The 23742-nt window shown below is 39.4% G+C and overlaps 1 protein-coding gene across 3 annotated transcripts in view; it reads left to right on the top strand.

Moving 5' to 3' along the window:
* Positions 1-23742, top strand: part of LOC117435409 (ataxin-1-like) — a 170463-nt gene that overhangs the window by 136619 nt on the left and 10102 nt on the right. For 2 of the 3 annotated variants that reach the window (XM_034058532.3, XM_034058531.3), the window contains exon 4: positions 19012-21127. In XM_034058532.3, coding sequence (XP_033914423.3) covers positions 19196-21127 — 1932 coding nt within the window. In that variant the 5' untranslated portion in view covers positions 19012-19195. Of the gene's footprint in view, positions 1-8733; positions 9212-19011; positions 21128-23742 lie in introns of those variants that run through there. The other variant, XM_034058533.3, reaches the window with a different exon arrangement.

Here is a 23742-nt window from a genome sequence, read left to right as displayed (position 1 = left end):
GCTGCTGTATGTGCCTTGTTTGTACCATACCTTTAAAACAGTCTTGAACTAGGGAATATGTCTTACTGCTTTTTTCTATATCTAAGATGAAGAGCAGAAGTCTGGGTATAAAAAGAATTTTCTTCGTTTTCTTTCATATCTGCCTCCTTAGCAGCTCATTTGCTGTGTTTCAACTTTTCTCTTATAAAGAGGAAAAAAAACTCCTGAAGAGGCACAAAACTTTCCCCGTAATTTACAAACGTGTACCGTATTTCGTCTACCGTCTTGAGTTGATAGTAAAAGAACAAAGTAAAGTTAACTGTATGTTATTTTACATTGTGCTATCTACTGTGTAAGTCTGCTGGTAACCCAGCGTCTGGAAACAAATCCTGATTGCAGTCTTTAGTGGTTTGCCATATGGATTTATTTTCAAAATCAAAATTGATTATTTTGCAAAAAGCATTAATTTTGTAGTCTTTTGAAGTTTTGATTCAGAGCAGGTCATGTTTTTAAAGAGTATTTTGCATAGTACATGCATTCATTCAAAGTCATTTACATACTGCATTTTCAATGTTAAGATAATTATTCTGTCATACTTTCAAAGACTGTTCAGAAATGAAAGTGATATTAAGTGAATGCTTTTTGAAACACAATAATTAGGATACAGAGATTATGTACCATTCACCCTGACACCCAACTTCCAGTGTAGCTAACCTAGTATGTTCTGTTCTTAACAGTATCGTTCATAGCTAGCTTTTTAATTATTTGCAGTTTAGTCATTACTATAGTTGTATTTATTATCAAAGATAATTGTTGAATAGTTTAACTGGGCCACAAGGCATTTCTGTGGACACAGCTGATTAACTGTCTGTATACTTGATGGGTTGATTTGTCAGTACCAACAACAAAGTATATATACCAATATATATTTTGTAATGCAGTATTATGTAGTACTAAGAGCTTAGCCTTTACAGCATACTACAAATGGTTTTGTATCCCTTCCTGTTTTATGTCAACCTTTCATAATCAATCTCTAATACTGATAATGAATGGAATTCCTGTATACATTAACTTCCTTGGGCTATATCCTGTGTTGTCCATATATCAGCAATGTATTTTTTTACATAATCCTGGGTGTTTTGATATTTGTGTTCACTACGCGTCGGTCAAATTCTCTTCCTCCTCTTTCGCCCATAATGTGTGAATACAAATATAAAAACAGTTAGACATAACTATAGGCCTAGTTGTGATAGAAACAAAAGGTATTCCAGCAAATGTGGATTCATCAGTTTCTTGTAGTTGACTGTAAAACGTGGATTGTGCATCAATGTTAACATAAGTTTGATTTGAGCCTGATGGGATCAGATTGCTTTTCATCGTGCAGTGTTAAAGCAGTGTTTATAGATATAGAGTACTGTCACTGGGGCTTTTACTGTTGAGCCAAATGCTGATTAGTTGTTGTAACTAATGCTTTTAATTGCTAGATTGTTAGGTGGAATTAAACTGACGAATCATGTGGGAGAGCAGACATTCCAGGCATGTATGAGCTTTCAAGTTTTCACATATTACAGGTGACTTTCATTTACCATCAATCATATATTTTTTATTGAACTGAAAAATATGCTGCCTAAAGCAGAAAGCATATTTTAAGATAATTAACATGCAACTTTATAAACAAGTACTTTACACCAAGGATAAATAAACCTTTTTTATTATTATTTTAAGCAGAGCCAAGCTTGGATAACAACCTTATTAGTATTTTTTTTTTTAAAGGTTTCTTTTCAAATTGGACAGCTATATAAAAAAAAGGATTTGCAAAGATATTTTTTAACTGATACAGAGCCAGCAGTAAACCAAAAATATTTCTAACCCCTCCCTGTCTGAAGCCTATACTTCATTAGCCAAGGTCTGTTGTCTTTTTTCTCTGTGGTCATTCTCTTGATAATCATCTTTGACAGCCCCAGTTTGTGTAATTGTTCCATTTTCTGGCTCAAAGTCTTCTCACTTACACTGCCTCTATCTGGTTTACCATTGGCGTTTCACTTACCGGTAATTTATTACGACTTTTGATCTTGTAGACTGTTATATTTTCAACTGACTCAGCCGTGTAATATTTTCTGTTGATCTGTGCTGTACGGATATTGTGTCTCAGCTCAAGTCTCCTTCCCATTAAGCCTTCTTTAATGCTTGCTTGAAGCTCTTCTTGCTTTTTCAAATGTATAATACAAGTACTTCACAGTCAAACAAGCATTATCTGAAGCATTTGTCTCTTTTGTAGTTTTACCTCATAATGTACAAATCAGGGGTAGATAAAAACAAAAGATGCTGTGTCACGATGATCTAACGTTATTTACCTGCTTTATTAAGCGATTCACAAGTTGTCGATCTTGGCTGCGTATCCAAAGGGGGCATTGCATTGGCCCTGATACTCCTACTGGTTTGGAATGTAAAGTCTGTAGGGACTGCGTCACCTGCAGGACTGACCGTTTCCACCAGGGGCTGGTAGCTCACCGACATCCACTGTGGAACTCCTGGGGGTAAAGAGGTGATTGGCATGTTGCTTGGATCAGAGGACACACCCTGACCTTGGCCACCCTGGGCAGCAGTGTGGAGTAGTGGTTAAGGATCTGGACTCTTGACCGGAGGGTCGTGGGTTCAATCCAAGGTGGGGGACACTGCTGCTGTACCCTTGAGCAAGGTACTTTACCTAGATTGCTCCAGTAAAAACCCAACTGTATAAATGGGTAATTGTATGTAAAAATAATGTGATATCTTGTAACAATTGTAAGTCGCCCTGGATAAGGGCGTCTGCTAAGAAATAAATAATAATAGTAACTTTAAATTCTTCTGAGCTGTTATGGGCAGTTGCTAGGGACCATGCTGTATTTGTACATTTTAAACAGGGGGGGTAAACATGGGTAAGTTATTGGACTTATCCATTAATTTGTACAGCAAACAGGGAAATAACATCCTCTGCGTGTTTGAAGTTGGATGCTATTTATACCAATGTAAAAAAAAAAAATAGCTGAGTGGTAGTCTTTACCGCCTACCTTTTTGAAATTGTGCTTTAACATTCACCAGATCAGACGAAGCAAAAACCAAAAGCTAACATTTCTGATAACCCTAAATCTAAAGCAACATATTGTTTACTGTAGATCTACTGTACTGTGTACACGTTAAACAAGAGATAAGGAACCCATGCAGAAGAAGCCTGGCAGGCTGAACAAACAAGGAATCCCTGATGACTTGTTGTCTTCTTACCTTGTTCATCCACAGTTCAATACCATTATTGTTTGCAGTTCAGGTTATATTTGTATCTGTGACTGGGGCTGAGCTGCTGTAGCTCAAATGACATTTTTAAAGATGCGATATACAAACAAGTGTCAATTTTACATTCAGATATTATTCTTTCCCCTCAGTTTTGTATTCTGTCCATTATCCTTTCTCAGAAAGCAAAGCTTGTTGACAGTCCGCTTTGCTTACTTTCCTCACAGTAGTTTCAGCAGTGTCACAGGCTTCCTCCTTGAACCTCATTTGCCACTAGGTCTCTGTGAGCCAAATAGGGATGATCCTGCTTCCACTGCAGCTGAGGGAGACAATAAATGACACAAGCTCAGGAAGCAAAACAGAAAGGAATTTTGTATTTATTTTTTTCCTGTTTTGGGCGTCTATTTTCAACTTAACAACCTTCTTAAATACAAATAAATGTGTTAAAAAGGTTTCGGTTAATAGAATATTTAACAAGAAAAGGTATATTATATGTAGAATACTGGACTTTTTTACTCTAAAGCAGTATTAAAAATGTTTTAGAGGTTTTGTTTGTTTCATTCAAGGGAGTCTTTCATTCTTTGATTGCTTTCCATTAAAAGTTTAAAAATGAAAGCCCAATTGAACAGCCAAGATATGTACTGTAAAAAAAAACAATAAATAAAATGTACCTGGAATTAACATGTATGTATTTATTATTCATTTTATTTATTTTTGGAAGCAGCCACCCATTCTTATGAACTTGTACTAGTAAACGTGGTCTTCTTAAAGTATCTCCTTGTTATACCAACTGGAATGCATGCATTTCATCACAATAGATACTGGCTCATAGAGCGAGGCTATAATCACAGCGCCATCTTGTGTCATTAAATCAAGCTGCAGCCTTATTTGTTTTGTGTATATTCATTTATATATCATAAAACTTAAATTAAACGCCTCTGACGTTTATTTACAGTATTTGCCAGCAGACCCGGTGCGTATTGGAGACCGACGTTTATATTAGATCACCAGCTTCACATGCTTCATGCGGTCATTGAGAAGCCGCTAACACACAACCTTGTAGCAACATCGGAACTCAATTTAAACATTCCAGCAACTTTGTTAAAAGGTTGTTTGTCAGTGGGAACTAAGTAACAATCTTGTTTTATAACAAAAATACATTGTATTTTACACCCTCTGTAGCAATATAGGCAGAACCTATTGTTATGGATAGTGTTTCCTGTTTAAAGGTTCCTACTTCCTAGCCTTTGAGAGCAATATAGTGTGACACACATATGAACGCAGAGAAAGCGGTGTTGTTGTAATAACTGGCTGTAGAAAATAAAGTATTATTTGTTATTGTTTGCAGTCAGGAGTTTGTCTGACTACTACCTACATTATCACTATAAGCTTGAAACACACTCAAGTATAAAGCGAAAGTATTAATACAGTATTTTTTATATGCACTGGTTAACAATTTTTGCCAGCAGATCCAGCGCATATTGGAGACAGGCGATTATTTGAGACCTGGCAATTATTTGAAGTTTTACGGTAAATAATTCAAATGTAATTTTTATGCAGTGGTATCTAGCCTTAAGGTGGGCTCGACATATTATTTTAATTTAGTCTAGTTGCATCAGAACCAGGAATGGGAAAAATTCAAAAACAACAAAAACATTAGTGTTAAGGGAAAATATCTAATTGCAGTGCACCAGTGACTTAGTCCGCATCAAGTGGACTAAAATGCGGTCTAGCAAATCCTGCAGCTCTCTACTAAATTAGTCCTGATTGCAGCGTACCAAACAGATAATCCTGAAAATTGGTTTAGCTGACCTGAACAAGTGGAACAAGCTAGACTGGTAATGAGGACTAACCCATAATAAGCCATTACAAATCCGGATGGAAATTCACAATTTAAAGTGTAACTACAAACTCGGACATTTAGGTGTACATTGTCATTACTAGAATTTGATTAAAAAAAAAAAAAAAATACATTGAAGATATTGAACCGGCAAAAAAGTCAGAAATATGAAAAAAGCAAATCATAAATATATTAATGATTAAATCGTTGTTATTATGATTCGGGCAAACATGTTTAAGTAAAAGTACACCTATATTCTTAATATAATTGTCTTTTTTATGCACATTCCGCACACAGATCATACTTGCATTTTTACTTTCTGGTAGCCTATTGCTGTTTGACACTGAACGTTAAGTTCTACATTTGTTGTTTATATTTAGGAGGCTGTGTGGTCCAGTGGTTAAAGAAAGGGGCTTGTAACCAGGAGGTCCCCAGTTCAAATCCCACCTCAGCCACTGACTCATTGTGTGACCCTAAGCAAGTCACTTAACCTCCTTGTGCTCCGTCTTTCGGGTGAGACGTAGTGACTCTGCAGCTGATGCATAGTTCACACACCCTAGTCTCTGTAAGTCGCCTTGGATAAAGGCGTCTGCTAAATAAACAAATAATAATATTTAATACACATAACACTGATATTTCAGTTTAAATTGAATACATCAAACATGCAGGCTTTTTTATTATTTAAATACACAGTATCTTATTGTGCAGCACTTTATTAAAGTTTGTACAATATTTTAATAAAAAATAAAACGAAACCAATCTCTTTGGAACACTTTGTTCCTCAACCATAATAAATTAGACAAAAAGGAAAAGGGTGCCACTGCTATAGTAGTTTATTTAAACTACCGGATACATTCGTTGTCTACCTAATAACATGAATAACTGCTTAATATAGTGTATCAACAATATATTAAGGTACATCATATCATTACATAGTGCAATTGTCAATTTTATTAAGGATATTTCTGTGACTCGGCAAGCGAACCTTACTGAACCAAATGCTTCAAAAGGGTTCAGACTGAGGTTCAAAAGGCTTCACTTTTCACTTCACTAGTTTTTAGACGTCATTTCAGAGAATAATGGCGCTGTCTTCCTGTTAAAATGTGTTGTACAAACGTAGGACGAGCAAGCGTACTAAGTTAGTCCACCTGAACAGGATCATCTCACGTCCGATTTGATACGCTGCAATCAGGATCCGATTTAGCGGATGATCCACCTGTGGTGATTATCTTCTGGTACGCTGCAATCAGGATTTGCAAGTGTACTAATTTTAGTCTAAGCAAGTGGACTAAACCTGCTTAATCCGCTAGTTAGACACATCAAGTGGACTAAATTTGGTATGCTGCAATGGACCCTAAATGTTCAGTATGAACACTTTGAATTTCAATAGCATCCAGAAGTGAGCTGCTCTTATTAAGACAAATCTGCATTTTATAATTCCTCACACATTCTTGATTTGTTAAGCTACAAGTGTACCTAGCAGGCCCCAAACTTTATGATATATGTTTAATAGCATATTTAAGGTGTATTTTATTTATTAAGGCAGTGTTTCCCTGCTGTTTTGAGTGTCTTCCAAAAGAACTGGCGGACCATTTGTAAAGCAAGAACCACAGCAATGTCGACCTTATGTTTTAACATTTTATACCAGTGAAAGTTTAAAAACATATGCTTATTTTGAAAAAATAGAATATCCTATGTCATTTTTTTAAAATTGAAATACTAATCAAGGACGCTGTCACAGACTGGTCATTGAGAAAAACTACACCATTCTTTTTAAATTTTTTTTTTTTTTTTTGTTTAAGGCAAATGAAAAATAGAGGTTGTTATGACTGACTGACTGGAATTTGGCTATTGTAGCTCTGAGGTGGCTGCATGGTCGGCTGACGGCACACGCTTCGGAGGACAGCGTGTGTTTGTCTTCGCCGCTCCCGAGTCAACGCAAGGGTTGGTAGCAATGAGCTGAGCCTAAAAATAATTGGATATTCTAAATTGGGAGAAAATACCAAAAATAATTGGCAACTACTAAAAAAAAAAAAAAAAAAAAAAGTACATTCAAATCTTCATGGAAGGGTAGCTTGATATTTGATTTAGGATAGTGTGGGGGTTAGAGACTCAGAGTACAAGGTTGCATGAGGATGAGTGCCAATGATAATTCCAAGTATTGACCTCAGAGTGGTCGGTTTTAAAAGGTAAACAGTGCAGACTAATTGGGATAGGTCTGAACTGGCAAAAAAAAAAAACCTTCACGTATAATTCTAAATGGAGTGCTACTTCGATAGGGCATCACACCAGAAAACAGGAGACTCTGTCTGAATGAAAAGAAATATATAATGATAAAGAATACTTTAGACAACAGACCTTTCTCAGGAAATAGCTTTGGAGAGAGAGTAGAAAGTGTTTACTTATTTAATAGGAGTTGCTTTGAGTCATTTTGGCCTTTTTTAAGACACTTAAAACAAACAAAAAAATAACAGTACCAATTATAGGCCCACTTCAAAGTGGTTGTAACTAACAAAATTATTCCAGAAAACGTAGTTATCATGCAGTTCCAGCCACTATAGAAGTCTCATGTGCTGTTTTGAAAATAACATATGTTATAGCAAAAATGTGTTTAATGTTATTACTACACTAGGTTAAAGAAAGTACTCAGTTTGTCTGTTACTGTTTCACCTCAGAAGTTTGGGTCAAAACATGTCACTGGCTCCAAGGGGGAGGCTGCTGGTTGGTTAATGACTTGGTGAAAGGGTGACCATCTCCAGGTGAGATGACCAAGGAAGTGCAAGCCTGTTTAAAAGCAATCCTTGCAAATAGAGATTTATTTAACCTAGTGTTGTTCTAGATTTCATGTTTTGAAATAAAAATACATTTGAAATGTACATAGTGAAGTGTGGGATGTGCGGGACTGGTAAGATTCATGGAATTATTGTTAGCTACAGTACAACCTTTTTAACAAAAAGTTGTATGTATATGTACAGGTGTTGTTTTTTGTTATACATATCCTAGTGCATATTTTAACAATTGCAAATGAGTTACGTAGTAGAATATGTAGGGTTAATTTGCATACCTCTATGTAGGACAGTGTACTAGGTAGTGGTGTAATGGCTACCTGGTATGGCAGTGCATATACATTCATTGTTACAGTACATTGCAAACTAAGAAATTGTGCCATATGCTTGTTTTTAATGTTTCTGCAGCTTTGTCTTAGGAAGCCGTATTAATAAGGTTTTATTCAAGAAACAGATGGACAGGAAGGGATTGTACTGGGGGGGGAGAAAACAAAATAGAAACTGGCCTCCCAAAGGTTGAGCCACAAGCCTGACAGGGAGTTTTTTTTTTGTTTTTTTTTATCAGCGTTGCCACTTGTGGTACAAGCTGATAATTCCATGGTGTTGTGTCACTTAAGGACATGTTTGTCACATGCTCTTCCAGCATTAGTAAATTGATCAATTCTCAGAAAATGATTTTCTACCCCAGCACAAGGGAGGGAGAAGGAGGATTTATCTTTCTCCCTCTCCCCATGGAGAGAAGCAGACCTCAGTATTCTAAGCTTTGTCTGACTGGCTCCCAGGAGGATTTTTTCCCTCTCTCTCTCTCTCTCTCTCTCTCTCTCTCTCTCTCTCTCTCTCTCTCTCTCTCTCTCTGTGTTTGTCTCTTTCTCTCTCTCTCTCTGCATGTGTGTGTGTGTGTGTCTCTCTCTCTCTTGCTCTCTCTCACTGGCTTTTTCTCCCTCCCTCCTTGTGAGTGCAGTTTGGGCGTGCTGCCAGCTGGAGTGTGTGTTTTTTGAATGAATACCTGATGAAGTTAATGAAGCGAGCAGAGGGAGGAGCAGAGACACTGGAGTACTGTAGGGGAGCGCTGGCAGGCAGCGTAGTGCCCTTGCATAACACGCTGGAGCTGCTGTTGACGCAGGGCTTCATGTGAGCCCAGGCAAGAAGGGGGACTTCCTTTTGCACCGGCCCTTGCACTGGCTTGGGGGAGGGAAAGTGGGGGGGAATTGGGCCTCGAAAACCCCCTCTGGACTAGGGGAAATTAAAAAAGGAACTGGGGCATACCTGCCAACCTTCCAGCCCTTTGCTCAGAGAAACAGAGAGAGAAGAGACAGAGGCAGGAACTCATGTAATACGGGTAAGCTAACAGGAGCTCCTGTTTCTGTGTTTTGTTTTTTTAAGGTATCTTCCAGGACTAAGAGGAGGTCCTGGCTTTTTTTAAAATGTATTGGTTTTTGTTTTTTAGTGATAAAAAATGCAAGTCATTTAGGCCCAGAGGGATGCCACCCCCAAGGGTATTCTGTCTGTGTGCCACCTGCATTTAAAACAGGGGTCTAACCCGGTCTTTGTGCCAGCCGTCTGAATCAGACTGAGGATCCGCCTCTTAAAGGAAAACACTCACGCGGGGTAACCACTGCCTGCCTCGCAGTGGAGGAATCGGCCTCCACCACGGCATTTCTGGTTCTCTTTCTAAAATTAGAAATACAGTTTCAACTTTTCAACAGAAGTGTTTGCAGGTATAATAGGCAGCGGTGGCTTAAAGATTTAAAAAATAATTTATTTCAGGACAAAAACCCTTCTTCAGCTGTGTAGTAAATAATGTAATAAATATAAAACCCTTCTGCTGCTTCGGATTTGAAAGGAACCCTCGCTCCAAGCTTTCATCAGCACAAGCCAAAGGATAATGTGTTTTATTTATTTATTATTTTTCTTACAACAAAAGCCCTACAGTTGTAATTCCCTGGGATGAGTGCCATGGATTGTATAAACGGTAGAGTGGCTTTATGGTTTTCTGGTTTAGGATGTGGTGTATGATATGTAAAGCACTTTGAGTTATGTGATCAATGCTGCTTGTTATTATTATTATTATTATTATTATTATTATTATTATTATTATTATTATTATTATTATTATTATATCTCCAGAAACGTTGCAAATGATTTTAACTTGTCTACAACATTTTTGCTCCCTTTTATCATGATTTTTTTTTTAGTCCGCTTTTAGGTCACCTTTTATTACAGCATTGATGGAAACAAAACAACATTTATCTGTTTATCCGCCTCTCATTAATCAGTCGAGCAGCGCAGTAACAGATTGCCTCTATTATAGAATGCCACCTGTAACTGTCACGCATGTTTTCCGACTCCGTCTGTACTTTTTTGTGGTACACTAGCACTATATTGCTTGTTATCAGCTGTCATTTACCCATCCCAAGACATTCGTCTGGGTTAAAAACAAACCGGAAGAAGCAGGAATGTGCACGTCACTAACTGCTTGAATTGTGTAAGCAGTCTATTGATATTTTTGCCTGTTGCTTTATTATGTAGGTTTTACCAGTTGAAAAGCCATTCAAAATATATTTTTTGTAATTAATTGTAGTTAAAGTAAAAGCAAGTACAAGCTGACAGTACTGCTTATATCATAAGTGCACTTGCTCTTTATACTGTAAGCATAATACAGCCTTTTATTATGTTTTTAATTACTGTAGGTTTCAATGTTGCAAGCTGTAGGTTTGCAGTTTTTGTTTTAATGTGTTGCTGAAATATCATTTAAATACAGTACAGAACCCCCCCCCCCCCCCAGTACTGTAAACTAAATAGCAGATAAACTATAAACTGTATCCATGTTATCGTAAATTTAGTGTTTTTTTGGAAATAACATTTTTATACAAAACATATGTGCGTTTAGTGATTATTTCTGGTATAATGATGTTTTTTTGTGTTTTTTTTGTGGTTCACCATCATAATCTAGTGGATGCTTCATAAAAACATCTCTCAGGGAACCTGTGACAGGAGAGGTTGGATAAACACGTTTTGACTGTTACACTATGAAACGTTAAATAACCAGTCTGAGCATATAAAGGCTTGACTGTAGTAGCAGTACTAGTCGTAGTAATAATAATAAGAATAATAATAATAATAGTAGTAGGTTTTGTGATGAAGAGAGATGAGGATTTCTGTAGATTTCTGCAGTTAGCATGCAGGAACAGGTTAGAGTCAAACATGACACTTCTTAGTTTTCACAGTCTGCCAGAATGGATTAGATCATGCTTCATTACCAAAAATGTGAAACTAATGTGTTATCTGAACTTTTGTTTATATATATATATATATATATATATATATATATATATATATATATATATATATATATATATATATATATATATATATATATATACTGATGCACAAAAGAAACACAACACTCAGGTCTAATGGATTTAATCAAATATTTTAAACATAGATATCAAACAAAATCACAGAAAATGTGAACAAAAATACAGATCAAAGAATCATGATAAGTTTTCAGTATGAAACATGACACACTATCAAAATGAAAGCATTACAAAGTTAGTATCAGGTATGACCTACCTGAGCATTAACACAGTCCTGACAGTGTTGATGCAGAGACCTGATCAGCCTCTGGATAGACTGCTGTGGGATGTTCTGCCACTCTTCCTTGGCAAAGGTTGGCTGGTCGCTGTTGTCTCCTGTGGATGGCACTGACGACTTGGTCCCACAGATGTTCTATTGGACTCAAGTCAGGAGAAAAAGCTGGCCACGGCAACACTTACACATTGTTTTCTTGAAGTCATGCAATAGTAATCCTAGCACTGTGTGGTCTTGCATTGTCCTGCTGGAAAATTGACACTTCCGGATTGGCTTGCAGGAACGGAAAAACTGTTGCCTCAAGGACTTTGTCAGTGTATCGCTGAGCAGTAAGGTTGCCCTCAATCTACACCAAAGCCGTTCTTGTGTTAAAGGAGATTCCTCCCCACATCATCACACTTCCACCGCCCCACCGTTGGCTTGAACAACGCAACAGTCAGCATAGCGCTCACCACAACTGTCCCTCACAGAGCCAGTTTCCTGGTTTCTCTGGACTAGTCTGCTGATTGTTGAAGCAGAACATCTCATTCTCCGGGCAACTTCTGTCACAGACAGGCCACCTTCAGTCATGCCGATAGCAACCAGGCAATCTTCATTACTCAAGTGGGGCATGGTTGTATCTTTCACTGTTCTTGCGTTAATTAAAATCATATCTTTTCAAATGGCTAGTTATACAGATTCTTAATCGACTCATTTTGGCAATTTTAACTCAACTCAAATACCAAACACTGAGCACCTGCCGTTTTTATGTAATCGCATGACTTAAGCTTAGTATTTTTTTATCCCAAAGAACAATACTACTCAAACAATCAACAAACCTATCTGCTCACTATTTAATATGTAAATAACATTGTGTTTGCTGCCAATGAGCTATTGATGTAAACCTTAGACTGTTGCGTTTTCATTGTGCATCAATATATATACAGTGCCTATAGTAAGTATTCACCCCCCTTTGACGTTTTTACAGTTTGTTGTGTTACAACCTGAAATCTTATTGGTTATTTTTTCCTTTGATTTACACAACCTACTCAACACTTTCAATGTGTGAAAAAATGGGGGGTTGAAAAAACAAATCAATTAAAAATAAAAACCTGAAAAGTCTTCATTAGATAAGTATTCACCCCCTTTGCTATGATACTCCTAAATAAGCTCAGGTGCAACCAATTGCCTTCAGAATTCACACAATAAGTTAAATGGAGTTCATCTGTGTGCAATAAGTGGTTCACATGATTTCAGATTAAATACACCTGTCTCTGTAAGGTCCCACAGTTGAGTAGTGCATTCAAAGCAAATATACTACCATGAAGACCAATTAGCTTTCAAAACAACTCCGGGATAAAGTTGTGGAAAGGCATCAGGGGAGGGGTATAAGAAGATTTCAAAGGCATTTGAATATCCCTTGGAGCACAGTCAAGTCGATCATTAAGAAGTGGAAGGTATACGGCACCACCCAGAATCTGCTTAGAGCAGGCCGTCCTCCCAAACTGAGCAGCCGGGTAAGAAGGGCATTGGTCAGAGAAGCCAGCAAGAGGCTAATGACAACTCTGAAAGACCTACAGCGTTCCATGGCTGAGATGGAAGAAACTATCCATGTGTCAGCAATAGCTCAGGTACTCCACAAATCTGGCCTGTATGGAAGAGTGGCAAGAAGGAAGCCATTTCTGGAAAAAAAAACATGTAAAATCCCAATTGGAATTTGCAAAAAGGCATGTGGGAGACTCTGAAAAGATGTGGCAAAAGATTCTGTGGTCTGATGAAACAAAAATTGAACTATTTGGCCTAAATGCAAAGCGTTATGTCTGGCACAAACCCAACACAGCACATCACCCAGGTAACACCATCCCTACTGTGAAGCATGGTGGTGGCAGCATCATGCTATGGGGATGCTTTTCATCGGCAGGGACTGAGAAGCTTGTCAGGGTAGAGGGCAAAATGGATGGAGCTAAATACAGGCAAATACTTGAGAAAAACCTGCTTCGGGATGGAGATTCACTTTTCAGCGAATCTCCCAAGCACACAGCCAAAGCGACACTGGAGTGGCTTAAAAACAAGAAAGTGAATGTCCTAGAGTGGCCCAGTCAAAGCCCAGACTTGATTCTGATTGAGAATCTGTGGCAAGACTTGAAGATTGCTGTCCACCAACATCCCTATCCAACTTGACAGAGCTTGAACAATTTTGCCAAGAAGAATGGGCGAATATTGCACGATCCAGATGTGCAAACCTGGTAGAGACTTCAGGTCTCTAAAGTCTCTACCAGGTTTGTGAGTTGCACACTTATCTAACCAAGACATTTCAGTTTTTTTTATTTTTCATTAACTGTTGTTTCACAATAAAAATTCTCTTGCCTCTTCAAAGTGTTGAGTAGGTTGTGTAAATCAAAGGAAAAAAAATCCCATTTAAATGCATCAAGATTTCAGGTTGTAACACAACAAACTGTGAAAACGTCCAAGGGGGGTGAATACTTACTATAGGCACTGTATATATATAGGGGTGTAGTGCTGGTGGGTCGTGGGGGAGCGCCGCTCCCACACTTCTCTTGGGCAGGGAGAGCACCGCTTCCATACTTCACGTGTAGAATATTGAACTGTTTTGTGAATAATGTAGAGGTGAAGGGAACCTGTATTAACGCTGTGCTAAGTGTCAGCGTTTTACAATTAGATGTAATAATTGGAACAGTTCTTATTTTTAGACCAATATATAAGACATTATGTAGATACTATAAGCTAAACATGTATTTAAAAGATACAACTCAATCGCAATAAACAAATAAAGGGTACCTGTGGCCTTACACATCTTTTTTTGCAAACAGATGCACTTCTGTTTCAAAAGCCCAGTCTCATTCGCTGTTAAGCGGCTACAATAGGACAGTGAGATGAGCTGATTCTGTACCAAACCAGTCAATATAGGAGAAGAGGGAGTGGGGGAGTTTTACACATAGGATTAATAATAATAATGACGGCATTTTAAACATGTGTGTATTAGTGTATGAAACTGGTTGTGAAAATATGTAGATATTTTTGTTTATTTATTTATCTTTAATATAAATAGCTGTACGTCTAGCTGCTTTACAATAATACCTCAATAACCGATTGTCTGAATTTGTAATCAATTGGTACACTTAAGCCCTTTCAAATACCGTAACTACTAGTGATAAACTGCAGTTGTGGTGAGTGTATGTGAAAACGAGGACTGCAGGCTGCATGGTAGGGTTCAGAGCAGGGGGCGGGGGGCGGTGTAGATAACAGCGACCCCTCACTTCTAAATATAGCACTACACCACTGTGTATATATATGTATATATATATGGCACTGATTTTTCTATGTTATATAAAAACAGAGCAAATGTAGAGGAGGGGGCTCAATCAATAAATCCCAGTTTGCTACACATAATATTTTAGAACAGAAGTGTAGGCAACCATACTTCAGGGCTGTACAGATCCATCAATCAAACAATCCCTCTCACTGCTGTTTAATGTGGGTCAGCGGTGTCTGTTTCTGCACACCAGTCTGGATAAATCAGCCTGTAACTGTTCTGATTTTGTTTTCTCATCTTAATCCAGCAGGATAAGGGATTACAAAATGTCCTCACTTTGTCAGATTACACTGTACTTTTCACTTTGTGTAACTCCGGTATCTGACTTGAAATTCCTGGTCTAGTTTTCCGGGGAGGATGAGAGGGGACTGTGTGTCTTTTGTGAGAACCGAGATGATGAAAAGGATGCATGCTGTAAAAGGCTAGATAATAACTAGCAGACACTGTACCATTGCGGAATCAGTGATAGGACTCTCAAATTCAGACACTGAATCCTTGTGTGTTTGGTCTACTTGTTGTGCTGGTACACAGCAAATTGGCCAGTGTTAAATAATCTCTGTAGGAGTCAAATCTAACACTTTTCCAGTGTGCATATGACTTCACAGTGTAAAAGGTACACTTTTGAAAAAAAAAAACCCTTCCATAGTGTAAAACATTGACATTTCTTTCAGTGTATAACTAGCACCCCTTTATTGTAAAATTAACTACTTAAGTGTTGGGACATTAACACTGTTGTAGTGACAATTGTACTGTATGTATATAAACTATGTACACTTAACAAGTGTTAAAGTAATAACTTCATAAATTATCAAATATTGTTTAATTGCCACGAAAATAAATGAAAATATTGTAGCGAGCACAGGTATGATTGGAGACACACACCAAGGCTCACACAATGTGGTTTATTTAGCCATCCACACACTCAAACACATCCACACACTCAGACAGCCCTTTCCCCACTCCAGAGCACTACCCCGCATCTCAAGGTGACATTCACATATTACATAAAACAACACAGGAAGGTTTCAACAGTTACAGGGTATGGCAACATAACTAGTTGGGGCACTAACAATAATCACAACGTTTATAACAGCAATGACAACAGTATTTCCCACTCCCAGCATCCTCTGCTGCTCATTAACATATTTGTAGAGGCAGCTCCGGTCACGGCACACAGTCCGCCAACAGGTGGCAACAGCAAGTTGGTCCAGCCGTGCCCGTTACAATATATTAGCCTACCATGAGCTTCTCCAGCACGGACAGAAGCAGCGCCATTACAGAAACCGCCGACTGAAATCCTGGATGTTGATATTATTACTCTGGACTACTGTACTTTATTTTACACTGTGAAATATACCTTGGTTTAGATATGAAACAACACGGCGTGGCGTCAAATGTGAAAATGTAACACCTAAAATCAACACTAACGGTTAACACTGGGATTTCAACACTGGCCAATTTGCTGTGTGTACAGTCTGATTATTTGAACCATGCTTATATGAATCTCTAGCTTCTCCATGTCCGCTGCCAAATACTTAACATATACTGTAACTGTATACTGTCCAACTGATATGTATTGAATGACACCTAATTGGTTGTACTAGGCTATGTCTTAGAAACTGCTTCTCAGATTTCACTTAAAATACACTTGTGTTAGGGGTTCCCGAGTGGCGCATCCAGTAAAGGTGCTCCACATGGAGTGCAGGATGTGCTCTATAGTCTGGACATCGCGAGTCCAGGCTATTACACAGCCGATCGTGGACTGAAAGCTCCCAGGGGGCGGCGCACAATTGGCCGAGTGTCACCCGGGGGGAGGGAGGGTTAGGCCGGCCAGGGTGTCCTAGGCTCACTGGACACCAGCGACCCCTGTAGTCTGGCTGGGTACCTGCGGTCTTGCCTGTAAGATGCCCGAGAGCTGCGTTGTCCAAAAAATAAAATCACCTTGCTTTTAATGGCGTAAAACGTTTTTGGCACCATAAACACATAATGCAGAGTAAGGTTATATTGCTACAGATATAATATTCTAGAAGGTTGCATATAGGATGAATATACTTTGATGTGGCTCAGGAATGCATTTAATTTTGTTATCAAAACACACTCATTTGATTTTTGTTTATTTGTCTTAAAGGAAATTATTTTTGCTGCGGTCTGACTAGAGTTCTACTGCCACTGTAGACGAGTGAAGTCCAACCTGGTATACTTTATATGCTGTCTTCATGGGTAGCTACTGCACTTGAAAACACTAATATGCATTCCTCAGCAGTGCTTTTAAAAACACGTTAAATGCCTCTGCCCTTTACAACAGAGATGTGAGCTGCTATCCTTTATACTGAGCCAAGGGATTCTCTACAGTTGTAGGGCAGCAGCCAGTGTTTTGTGTAGCCTTGTAAGTCTGACTCATTCTTAGCAGCTCAAGGGATTTAATTAGGGGAAAACTACTGTTAAACAAAACATTTTATGCAAACAAACAGAAAGTAGGTGCCATCGCATCTGAGGCTCAGATCATCTGCAGCTCTCGGAAATCACATCTATTTCTGAAAAAAAGAAGAAAGAAAAAGCCTAGCCTATTGATTAAGCAAGTCTACTGATGTAGTCAGCAGATAAACGCAGTTTTGACTTATGGGTAGAGTAGCTTGGCTACTGCTAAGTGATATTAGGCAATTACCAAAAGTTCTAACGTACCTAGGGTCAGTTGTAATGGTCAAAGGGGCAGATGTTAATGCTGTTGCTTTAAGTCTGTATTTATGCTACTGATGTTTTCACCCAGGGGTTGTTTAATGAGGTGCGCCAAGAAAAAAACGTTTATAATTTTAGAGACCCCCCAATGTCAGCCACTGTTTTATATAATTAAAACAGACCATTATATATTTCAAATAAAAATAAAAATTGCTGACTTTATATTCTGTGTGCTTCTGGGTCACGTATATGATACATCAAATATAAATTTTAGACAGGAATCATCCATGTCGAATTTGACAGTTCCTTCTACAGTATTAATAAAAATGGCCAAACCACTTTGCAAAAACTTAAAGTCCAGTTCCTTTGGCAGTACCCCCATTTTTGGTTTTGTTCTGTCTGTTTAAATTATTGGATTTCTAATTTAAAAAAAATCCTACTTCTATTTAAAATATGACAGAATTGATGATTGATGTATATACGCAGATCTACCCGGATCCTTATGAGTGACCTTTTTTGTAGAAATATTTATTTCTAAAGCTAACTAAACTATTTCACAAAAATAATCCCCAAAACTTTGCCTTAACGTTGATCAGATACAAATAGTTAATTCAAAAGTTAAGGCCCAAACCTCTGAAACATGTTGCACAATTAACAGGTTGCATGATTTTTCAATTAATAGGGAAGTGATTTACACTGTGTTTGGGTATATACACTGAATAGTTCAATTAAATATGCTGTAGTATTTTGCCTCTACTTTATCAGAGAGTGATCTTTGCCCTTGATGGCTGTTTGGGTTTATGTGAAGTTTCATCTAATACTGCTCACGCCATTGTAAGGGGGATGAAATTGTTAGGAAATCTTAAGGTATAGTCTGGGGTTAACTGCAGAAAAGCCAGACTCATCCACTGATTTTCTAGTGACCAGATAAGCTGCTGCAATCATACTGTCCTGTGCTGAAGGATAATGATTTTGATCCATAAGCTAATTGAATCAACTTCACTAAATTGTACTGAAAAGTAGTCCAGAAGGATGGTTTCTTTCTACAGTGACACTATATGGATTACAATAAAAAGTTTGCTTCCCCTTCATGCTGAAGTAATGTTGTCAGAAGCTAATGTACCAGTTTGAGGGGGGAAATGACACATTTATTTTCAGATTTCTAATAACATGTTTGTTTCAGTACTTTTAAGTGATGAAACTGCTTCAGTGATCAAAATGAATGAAGTGGAATGAATGCAATCCACCGTCTCACATCATGCCGTGAAACACAGGATAAGAATGACAATATAAAAACCTAAAACAAAACAATACTTTTAAAAGATAGATAGAAATTGTCTGCAGAAAATGTCATTTAAAAATTTAATGCAGAATTTTCAGAAAGATTTAATTGTTAGTAGTAATAATTAATCAAAATAACCAAGAACAGTTCCATTATAGATCTGCAGACTATATGAATGAAAAAGCAGAATACAGTACAATTATATGAAACTGGGCAGTGGAGTGTGACTCACTAAATTTCTCCAGTCTGATCTTTGTTTTGTTTCCTTTACTTGCAGATTGCCAGATCAGTTGAGGAGGCTTATGCTCAGTGGGAAATGATTCCTCATGAAGTCCCTGGATCGCTTTCTGACAGCAGGTGTGACTTCCAGTGCGTTAGACTGAGATCTGTGACGTCAGACACTGAAGCCAGCCAGTGAGTGGGTGGGAGGAACAGATCACGGAGCGAGCAAACGACAAACCATGAAGTCCAACCAGGAACGGAGCAATGAATGCCTGCCCCCGAAAAAGCGCGATTTCCCTGCCAGCAGCCTGCCATCTGATGAGAAGCCGTTGGTGGCCCCAGCCAGCGAGAGCCAGCGTGGGGAGAACCTGGCCTGGCTTGCCAACGTGGCTAGCAGGCAGAACAACATGGGTAGCGGCCGGCACAGCAGCACAGGGATCCCAGCCGAGGCGCCAGACGTAGCCTTGTACAAACCGATTCCTAACACGGTGGACTATTCCTCTTCAGCCAGACTTCCTAGGACGGAGGCTACCATGGCAACGCTTCCTGCTGTGTATCCTTCGACTGTCTCCCAGCCGGCGATGCCAGTCTCTTCATTGCAGAATTCCCAGCTCCCACACGCTTTCCAATTCATCGGCTCGCCCTACCCGGGGCCTTACACCAGCTACATCCCCTCGCAGCTCATCTCTCCGACCGCAACCTCAGCCACCTCTTCTCAACGCTCCCAGCTCGAGGCCTATACCACCGCTGTGATGTCACAAGCGCAGGCCTCCAAAGCCGAGCACCACCAACACCAACAGCACCACGTGGTCCGGACACCTGGGTTGATTGCAGCTGGGACACCGCCACCTTTTGCACAGCCAGCCAACCAGTATGTCCAGATTGCAGGCTCACCTTCGGGCATCGGCAGAGCTGTCTCCTCCCCTCCCTCCCACATCCCACTTCACCTCCACTCCCACCCAACTGTCATCCCTCATGCCCTCGCCCTTAGCGGGAATTCGCAACTGGTGGTCCACTACACAGATGGACACCTTTCTGCAGGTCCTCCTGCTAAGAAGCTCCAGGAAGATGGGCGGACACGAGAAGTTCTAAACGGCGAAATGGATAAGGGCAGACGCTACAGTCTGTCCCATGAGGCCAGCCTGGGCAAGCCTAACAGCGGGGGCAAGGGAGGCCCTCACCATCACCATCACCACCAGCACCAGCAGCATCAGCAACAACAACAACACCACCATTACGAGACCCGTCATGTGGTGCTCCCTGGTGAATACAACACACAGGAAACCTCAGGCATACGGACTTCGCTGATGCTGGTGCCTAACAGCCATGCCTCCAGCAGCACAGACTTAGAGGCAATCAGGGAGCAGTCGCCTTCCTCGATCGCCCACATTGAGAAGACTGGGCTCTGTCTGGGGAAGCCGAATTCCAGATCCTCCTCATATACTCTCTCCTCACCTCAGCTTGGCTCAGATGGCTTAAAGGCAACAGTCGCCACTCTTTCTCCTCACACCGTTATTCAGACCACCCACAACGCCACAGAGCAGATCTCAATGGGACTATCTGCTGCGTCCTACTATCCCAATGCTGCCCAACAGCCCATCATTGGCTACATTGCCGGCAGTGGCCAGCAACAGCACCAGCAGGCCATCAGTTACCACACCAACCTGCCCCAGCACTTGGTCATCCCTGGTAGCCAATCTCTACTGATCCCAGTGGGTGGCGGCAGTGGGGAGGTAGAAGCCGGGCCAACTATCGTGACCTCATCCCTGCAGTTCGCAGCAGTGCCTCACACCTTTGTCACCACCACAGTCCCCTTCGGGGCTGCAGAGACCCTAGTCAGCCAACCCTCGACCACCTACCACGCAGCCATGGTGCAGGCACAGATCCACCTGCCTATGGTTCAGCCCATGGCCACTGCCACACCTCCAAGTGTGCTGACACCTCCTGCCACATCCTCCTCCCTGCCCCCTTACTTCATGAAGGGCTCCATCATCCAGCTGGCCAACGGGGAGCTGAAGAAGGTGGAGGACCTTAAAACGGAGGATTTCATCCAGAGTGCTGAGGTCAGCAGCAACCTGAAGATAGACTCCAGTACAGTGGAGCGGATCGAGGGCAGCCAGAACCCCAGCTTTGCCATCATCCAGTTCGCAGTGGGAGAGCACAGAGCTCAGGTAAGACTTACACCAGGGCATACACCAATATAATACATTTCAGGCTTAAACTGGATATGTTGTAAAATTAGCCAAGTAATTCTATTAAAAAATCTCATATCAGAATCCGTCAAATTAAAAACTGTCGGATCCACCTTGATTTTCATCTTGGTATCACAAAAATGTATCCTGGCTACAGCTTCATGCCCAAATTTGGTTTAGTTTATGGAGGTGCAGCTGCCAGAATTCCTTAAACCCATTGAAATGTTACAGATCTCAGCCAAAGTTCTTTGTCGGTGTACAAGGAATGCTGTGTTTAAGAGCTGCATTTCTTAAGTCTGTTAAAGCCTAAGGTTACTACAAACAAGTCTGTATCCATTACATTTTGTTTTAGTGATTATTGTTAGACTGGAAAGAAACAGTTTGTAGCTCTTTCTTTCAAATCAAGCATTTTTATTGTCATTCTGTTTTATACTCAAATATACTGAATGACTGTTCTTCTATACCTAAAAGTCTTAGACATATTGCATTTTTCTACTCATGGCCTCCGCTAGCGTTTTGGCAGAAGGCACAGGTGTCGTTGTCCATCTATCAAGAGTCCAAAGCACCTTTGACCATTGTTCCATAGTCCAAATTCTGTGTTATTGTGCATATTTTAGCCTTTTAGTCTTGTTCCCCTTTCTTAACAGATGTATTCTTACTGCAACACATCCTTTAAGTCCTGATTTTAAGAGTGACCTTCATACTGTTGATTTGATGGACAACGACACCTGTGCCTTCTTTCAGTTCTGTTGTCAATTCAATGCTTGTCTTCTTTCTATTCCTTAAGGATATTATCTTCAAGTGTTGCTCATCCTTGTTAGACAGCTTTTTGGGTCTTCATGTCCTGGGTTTGTCAATTACAGATGATGTTTCTCTGTACTTGTTGATTATGCTTCGGATACCACACCTCGAAAATTGAGTGACGCAAGCTATTTCACTCAATGTGTTTCCTTCTTTATGCAAGTCAAGGTTGTTATAATAGTAGAAAACACTAGTGGAGACTGAGTAAATTGTTGATGCTCATAATGCATCAGAGTAGAAAAATGCAACATGTCTAAGACTTGCACAGCAGTGTATATATAACTTGACAAGAAAGAAGAAGCCTAAGTAAGCCCCTCATGAAAAGGTCATACAAATAGAATTTGACAATGAACAGCATTAGTCCATTTAAATCTAATCATGGCCCATACAAATGGTTTCCCAGACTATTGCATCTGGATTTGACCAAAAGTTAGTTTCCAGAAGCCTCAGGCTTATTTTTAAAGCCTGAAACCTGGGGCCAAAAGGCATACATAACATAACAAGACTAACTAATGGGATTTATATGGTGTTTGAAAATCTTCTTCGGCTTCTTCTTTTTTTTTCACTGCTGTGAAATTGCTTCCAGCATTTAGTGTTTTCTGACTGACATTCTCCAATAGCTATCAGCCTAATCTTGTTTGATTCACAAAGGAAACATATTGACCGTTGGGAAAAGGTGGGTTTTTGGAAATGTTTATTGAAAAAAAATAACAATATCACGATTAAGAACAGTTCAAAACAACCAAGGAGTACAGAATTTCACTTTATCAGACAACACTAAGGTGAATACAAAGATATGTCAGGTCTGCATTCTGAATACACCAGATTAAGTCAAACATATCTAGTGGTATAAGGAGCAATTGTAATGAGAGAAGGACCAGGGGCTGCATCGCAGTCAATGAGTAGCAGTTTGAACAGATGGTATGTAAGAACATTTTAAAAATAGAAGCCGGAGAAAGAACAGCATAGTAATGTGACATGAAGGAATGCATGCAATGCTGCAGTGTTGCAATGTTTTCCAGGAAGATGTAGACCAGACCACTGTAAATACAATCCCACCTAAAATTATTCAGACAGTTGTCATAAATCTCCTTTCAGTTACAGTAGGTTCAATGAATATCATTTTAGTTATTTATTTATTCTCCATTCCCTTACCTTTTACCAACTATTCGGAGTGCTGTTGCTCCAATATAGATTTGGGACAGCAGAGCTGAAAGGTGTTATTTTTTTGAGGGGTCACCACTGTAGAAACACTTTTGGTTTGAAGAGCAAATAAAAGTAACTTCATGTGTCATTATATTGCAGTCTAAAAAGACTTTAAAGCGATCTATTACATTTACTCTTTAAACCGAATATGTTTTTCTTTACTCTATACTGTACATGGAATAACTTCTCCATAGAGTTTCCTTTATACTCAATTACTGCAGACATGCCATATAGATTGGAAACACTATTGTTGTGTATTCTGTGGGGGAATAATAGATTATATTCCTGATGTTTTTTACACTGAAGTGTGCCTGTATTTATTTGTTTAACTACCACTGCTCCCTGCTGGCACACTCTGGTGCCTCAACAGTTATTTCCTGACAAAATCTCTTTACCCAGATAAAGGTTGCCGTACAGCTGCATATTAGAAGATGCAAATTGAAATTAGATACGTATGGAAGAACACATTCTATTCCAATACTAAATTGAAATAGATAGATTGAACGTGTAGAACAGCAAGGAAGAAGACAGTCTACACTGACAGACAACATTCAGAGGGTGTGTTGTGTACTAGAACAGAGATTTTC

This window comes from Acipenser ruthenus, chromosome 3 (genome assembly GCF_902713425.1).
Source record: "Acipenser ruthenus chromosome 3, fAciRut3.2 maternal haplotype, whole genome shotgun sequence".
In the NCBI taxonomy this organism is placed as follows: domain Eukaryota; kingdom Metazoa; phylum Chordata; class Actinopteri; order Acipenseriformes; family Acipenseridae; genus Acipenser; species Acipenser ruthenus.
Note: the sequence above shows the minus strand (reverse complement) of the source record. Positions and strands in the feature narration are given on the sequence as shown.